Below are 6,885 nucleotides of genomic sequence, written 5' to 3'. Positions count from 1 at the left end.
AATCTGTACTACTTACTGTACGTTTCTGACTCTAGAATACAGTATATAATTTCAGTCAACCTGTACTACTTACTGTACGTTTCTGACTCTAGAATACAGTATATAATTTCAGTCAATCTGTACTAGTTTCTGTACATTTCCAACTCTAGGGCACAGTATATTTGTTTATTAACAAGAGTGAAAATCTAATTTGTTTTTTAGCATTATACGCCCTCAGAATTGCAGTTGAATCACCTGGAGGCATACAATATATATACATTCAATCTAGTTATACCACAGTTTCTATACAAACAAACAAAAAAAACTTTAAAGAAAGAGTGAATTGCTTTTTTAAATAAGTTTGAGATGAAAAAATTATTACAGTAAAATATACAACAAGTGCTTTTAATCAAATGTTTTACGGATAGATCAATTGATCCTTTTTTTTACTCTTTATAAAGTAATCATTCAGTGAAACACGTACCATGATTGTAGTTATCTGTCGAAAGGATACAGGAAGTAATAACTTATTATTAACCTAATTAAATGTTTCAGTAATACATTACATAAACAGGTAAAAAATTATGTCACAGAACATCTAAAGTCTTTTATAATTCCCAAATTAAGGTGCTAAAGTTGTTTAGTGGTCAGTGATCGTGTGCGTTACTATAATCTATAATCGAAAGGATACAGGAAGTAATAACTTATTATTAACCTAATTAAATGTTTCAGTAATACATTACATAAACAGGTAAAAAATTATGTCACAGAACATCTACAGTTTTTGATAATTCCCAAATTAAGGTGCTAAAGTTGTTAAGTGGTCAGTGATCGTGTGCGTTACTATAATGTAGGTATTTTATTCCGAATTAAAACCCAAATACACATTCTTTCAAAACAACCAGTTTGCTTAACCTGTTTATCAGAATCATGCATCATTTTTTTTATAGTAAGCGTAAAAGTTTGAAAACATATTTTAAAATACTTATTAGACACCTACTTTATCCTTATTATCCAGATCATTATAAGGAATTAAATCAGGTAGGTAGGTGTGTAGAATAGCACAAAAAGCAAGGCCATCATTCCAGCTACTGCTGAAGTTGGTGATGTCAATGTTCTAGAAGAAGAAACAAAAACAGTGATTAAACTGTAACAGCTGGTGGTGAGAAAGTAGTAGCTGACAGGTTACAAAGGAAGATCGACAGTAACAGGTGTGCTGTTCTTTCTCAGGTAAAAGTACAAACAACATTACTGTATTATCTACTTAAGTAGGAAAAATGACAGATGTTCTGAATAGATGATATGATTTAAACTCTCGTCAAATAAAGGCTGACACAGCAAAACAAAAACAGCAACTTAACAGAAGTGAGGAAATACCCAGTTTGACGACTACACCATGTTCCTTGTGTATCACGAAAAGAACAAGATTTTGACATGATCTATGACACCAGCTGCTAATGGGAATAACTTATACAATTTTTCGATATGACATTTCAACTTTACGTACATCTGATGTATGTTTCACAAACTCTGCACATACACACTAACTACTTGGAGACCATCCATGATGGTACAGATGCCAAGCTATAAACCAAATCTTTCTTTTAGATAGTACATCAGAAAGATGTCACAGTGTGAGGTTTCTTATTCATTGTACTTATAAGATTAAGATTTCTCAAACCATTTCTTTAATGACTACACTTACATTTTAACACAGACACTACTGCAAGACATATTAACTGTATCGTTTGAAGAAGGGAAACTGTATAAAACTCGGCTACGGTGTTTTATTACATTATATATAACTAATTGTTCCTGTACCTATACATACAGTAACATTCATGTCTAACACGTAGCCTATTTTAGTTCAACTCATTGAAATAAAATATTAAAAAGAATCTTTCTAAATGTTTTATTTATTAGATGTATTTGATGTAACTACAGCTTAAGCTCAAGAGTCAGTGATGACTTAGCTCAAAACAAATGTTTACTGATTTGAAAGTAGATATTTCTAAATGGTTGAGTTAGTCAGATTGTTATCAAGTAATTATGATTGAGCTACAGTCATATAATTATGGAGTTATTATGGTTCGGTTACAGTCAGTGAATTATCAAGTAATTATGGTTGAGTTAATCAGATGATTATCAAGTAATTATGGTTGAGTTAGTCAGATGATTATCAAGTAATTATGGTTGAGTTAGTCAGTTAATTATAATATGATTACTATGTTTGAGTTACAGTCAGGTTGTTATCAAGTAATTATGGTTGAGTTACAGTCACATGGTTATACAGTTATGGTTGAATTAGTCAGGTAATTATAATATGATTACTATGTTTGAGTTACAGTCAGGTGGTTATCAAGTAATTATGGTTGAGTTAGTCAGATGATTATACAGTTATGGTTGAGTTAGTCAGGTAATTATAATATGATTACTATGTTTGAGTTACAGTCAGGTGGTTATCAAGTTATTGTTCAGTTAAGTACATACAATCATGTACAAATCTACTAAAGATTTAGTTACAAAGAGTTACAGTCAGTGAATTATCAAGTAATAATGGTTGAGTTAGTCAGATGATTATCAAGTAATTGGATTCTCACTTGTTACAAGTAATTATGGTTGAGTTACAGTCATATAATTATGGAGTTGTTATGGTTCAGTTACAGTCAGTGAATTATCAAGTTTATAATGGTTGAGTTACAGTCAGTGATTGATCAAGTAATAATGGTTGAGTTACAGTCAGTGAATTATCAAGTAATAATGGTTGAGTTACAGTCATATAATTATGGTTCAGTTACAGTCAGTGAATGATCAAGTAATAATGGTTACAAACACAAAGGTCAGTGGTAAAAGATGTTCATGTGCCCCAGGCAACAGTTAAAACATAATCAAGAAGGATCTCTATCTGGAAAAGCAAAACAAGTCACATGTACACAAGTTGCTTCCACTACATACTTGTTCAACCATCCCATACCTCAAGCAGCTAGAGAATGAAATGGATATTCATGCACTTCCCTACTGGTCAAATTACTGGACGCTGTGCTTATGGATTTCTGTACCATTAAACTGTTTAGACAAGTACTGGAAAACTGTTGTTCTCCTACACTAGATACATAATGGAAAGCATACATGGAGGAGTGGTGTGCTTTAGACATGGCAGCCTTACTATTGAACCATTAGCAATGAAAGTTATGCTGCAGGGATGTTCTCAAAATGCATGGTTGTCAGATAGAGAGATTTTGAATATTGCAACATGAGACTAACAACAAGGTAATGCTCCAAAAATGTTTTAATATAATGTAACGAACTTTTGTACAAGAATAGAAAAAATATAAATTGTAATGTAGAGTAATTCTGAATTTCTTAAACATTTACAAATAGGTAACAACTGGGCTTCAAAACTAGCTTGTGTTATAGTATTTTTAGAGTAATTAGGAAACTGATCAAACACTGGTTCTAAAAAACTTGGGGAAAGCAGCACTGTACATCAGGAAAGACAGGTCCTACAATTCGTTAGCAAATAGCACTTTAAAATATACTTTTTGTTACATATACTACAGAAAATGTAATTCAAGTAGTATTTACTGGTGATATGTTAATAAATGGCTAGAATAACAAACGTATATACGCTGAAAATTTAGACGTCACAAACTTCAATGTTTACCTTGTACCCTATGGTCTTGTTCTGGCACCATTTAAGGAGTGCATTCCTTTTGGAACCTCCTCCTTTTACTAAAGCTGACAGTGGGTCCTTTTTCTCTGCTAAATCACTAATGTACAAATGGAAATCACATTTAAAAGCTGATTAACTTTCACGAGTTAGAACATTTTCACAAAAAAAGAACTAATAAATACGTCCCACTTCATTACAGCATTAATAAACTACTATAGTGAAACTAATAATTTATATTTTTAAACTTACAAGTTAACTGTATGACATACCTTCAAAATATGGTACATTTTTCTTTTCAAAATTAACATGTCATTGGAAAAATCTTGTTTCCTCACAATCAGGACTTAAAATAGCGATTGGACATTGTCCGACTAAAAACTGGATATGTCTAATGAAAATAGCTCTATTTAACATTTTGCTACAAAGCTTTACGAGTCAGCTTTCCTTTGCTGTAACGGGTTTTTTCTGCACCCTTCCCACATTTCAAAACAATATATATACAAAGCATTATTATTATTTCACATGAAATGTCATAAATAATTTACTAATATGTCAGTAATATATTTAATTTTGAAATTATAAAGTCATTTAGTGGATCCCTTGACAGTTTTCAAACTTTGATTAATACAAAACAGGATAAGTTGACCTGTCACTGCAACCAAAAGAAAAGCATATATCTGAACTGTTTTCATTACATTATAAATAAAACATTTGTCAATTGCTGACCTTGCCATAAAATGAATCACACAAACAAAAAAAAACAACAACAAACAAACATAGTGAAAATGTAACTACTCTTTTGACATTGAAAATACCTGTAACTGCTGTTTCTCCTGAGAGGGTCAAGTTTACTAGCCAGAATGGATACAGGGTGAGAATTGCTAGATTTTGAAGTATCAGTTTCTCCCAAAACTTTGCTCGAGGTGTTTCCTGTAGAATCTGTGGGAATGATAGGTGTTCCCTCTACAAAAGAACTCTTCTGTAACCTACCTGTATGACCATTAGTCTTACCATCACACATAAGTGTTGCATCTGATGCCACTGATCGAAGAGGAGGCTAGGAGGATCAAGATAATGTTCTCTAATCATCTGATCATAAATAACAAAAATCTATGAATTTCATTGTTTAGACTCTCAGTTTTAAATCTGACAAGGTTATAAAAGAAAATGATACCTTTATAAAAATGAACGAGTTTTTAAATCGATAAAAATACTGAAAACAATAAGCATTTTGGAGATGAACAAACCTATAATAGAAAAGTTTTTGCCTGACAACCTGTACACAGCAGAAAATATTGTGTAGTTTAGCAACAAGATAGTGTAAGAAAAACCTTATTTAACATAAAAGCCTCAATACAATGCATAAAATGTAGTCACCTAAAAACATTACTTTTTTTTATGTACACCACGTTTTTCAAGTCTGAAGTGTTAATCCTATAAAATACATTCGCATGATTAACAAAATATGAATTAGAAAACCTAACCAACTGTGCAGAGCTTATTAAAAAAAACTATGAATTATTACTTTATTTAATAAATTACACACTATATTTCTAATCGCAAGTTGTGTAATTTTGTCAAAAAAGAGCTTACCTTCTCTGGCATAATATATACGACTGTTTAATTTAGATATTATTGATTAATTTATTTTTGTGAATGAATACTTTATTATTGTTTTATATTAAGAGTTAAAAGCAGACGATTATAGGAAGTTTTGTTAATAATTCATTGATGTAGAGACTATCGAATGTCACGTGCGATACACTGATGTTGAGAATATAGACGGCGAGCAGACGATTATGTGATAAAGATATAAACAGTATGAGACGAGCAAAAACAGCAGACAGACAATAGCAGAAGAGAGTAAAGTTTCGGGCAAGGAAAAGTTTGACATGAATATTATAAATTTTGACACTAATGTACAGATGAGATGCACATTTAAAACTACGATGGTTTTTCTGATACCAAGAATATTATTATTGATGACAGCTATTGTAGATTATCAATTTATTTGTCCTTCATACAAAAGCAGGACAATTCCATCATTAGAATTACTAGCTGTTAAGAAAGCCAATATTATATAAAGGACAATGTTCCCCTTCCTTCTTTCTTTTGTTATTAAATCCTTAACCCTAACTGCCCGGGTATCATTTACTGCGCATGTCATGAGTTTTTAGTGGCTTAAATACAAACTTTTATTAAACTACTTTTTGTTTATGTCATACCAATTATTATAGCATAAAATCATTGCTAACAATCCATATTTTATTAGTGTATAAGTTTTAAGTTCTTAATCTTATAAGGCAATATTTGAAAAAATCCTGAATTTTCCCTAGTGTGACACATTTTCTCTAGGTATCTTCTCCGTTTTATCAACCACCCTTATAATAACTACGAAATTAAATGTAAATTACTCACTATAAAATCGTTATTGCTCACACAAACTATAACTTTTATAGCCTCCAATTTGTTTGGTTACAGAGCTATCACATAGAAAATCAGAACCCTCTTGCCACACCCATCTGTCACATCCTCTCTTTCAGGATTTGTTAATAGTTCTCGCTTACATTTAATTCTATATTACCTATAACCAACAGAAAGCCAAGGTTTTCATATATCAAATGAAGTATTATACTACATTGTGTTCTGAAAAGAGAATTGTCAATTTATCTTTTAGTACAAGCTTCGTTCCCATGGGAAAGATAACAACTAGTTTAGATGAATTTGTAATGGCTCGTGATGAACAGTTAGAAAGCCAGAAAAACTGTGATAGTTAGAGAAAATTGTCTGCTTTCTGCATGTTATTATTCTATGTTCTTTGGTGCATTATTCAATTAAGTGAAAATTATTTTATGCATTACTATGATCAGTATAACAAAAGTAGGGTTAAGTGTCATAGACCGAAAAAGAAAGAAGACACGGGTAAGTACTTTATTTCTTATTAATCATGTTTATTCTTTATTTATTATTATAAAAGTAGCTAAAATGTAAAAATAGGAATATCTTTAGATTAGTTATGGTTAGATTACATAAAATAAATAATAATAATATCATAAATATATTTCATGAGGCATGCATGTGAGCAGCTCAGATTAGCTTGTGGGTAATGTAATTTGATAGCATAACATGAGCTGCATGTTTCCCAAGTGATTTACAACTTATAATGGCATGAATAGTACTTATACAAGGTTCAAAGGGTATCCAAGGGCAATAAAACAATAAAATTTAATTAT

At 31.0% G+C, this 6,885-nt stretch overlaps 1 protein-coding gene across 6 annotated transcripts in view; it reads right to left on the bottom strand.

Annotated features, from left to right (window-relative positions):
* The window catches only part of LOC106470535 (cytospin-A-like), a 68,115-nt gene that overhangs the window by 6,965 nt on the left and 54,265 nt on the right, over positions 1-6,885 (bottom strand). For all 6 annotated transcript variants that reach the window (XM_022399140.1, XM_022399142.1, XM_022399139.1 and 3 more), the window contains exons 12-14: positions 4,468-4,709; positions 3,644-3,749; positions 980-1,096 (exon numbers count right to left, since the gene is read on the bottom strand). In XM_022399140.1, coding sequence (XP_022254848.1) covers positions 980-1,096; positions 3,644-3,749; positions 4,468-4,709 — 465 coding nt within the window. The remainder of the gene's footprint in view (positions 1-979; positions 1,097-3,643; positions 3,750-4,467; positions 4,710-6,885) is intronic.

Source organism: Limulus polyphemus, unplaced genomic scaffold (assembly GCF_000517525.1).
Source record: "Limulus polyphemus unplaced genomic scaffold, Limulus_polyphemus-2.1.2 Scaffold4069, whole genome shotgun sequence".
In the NCBI taxonomy this organism is placed as follows: domain Eukaryota; kingdom Metazoa; phylum Arthropoda; class Merostomata; order Xiphosura; family Limulidae; genus Limulus; species Limulus polyphemus.
Note: the sequence above shows the minus strand (reverse complement) of the source record. Positions and strands in the feature narration are given on the sequence as shown.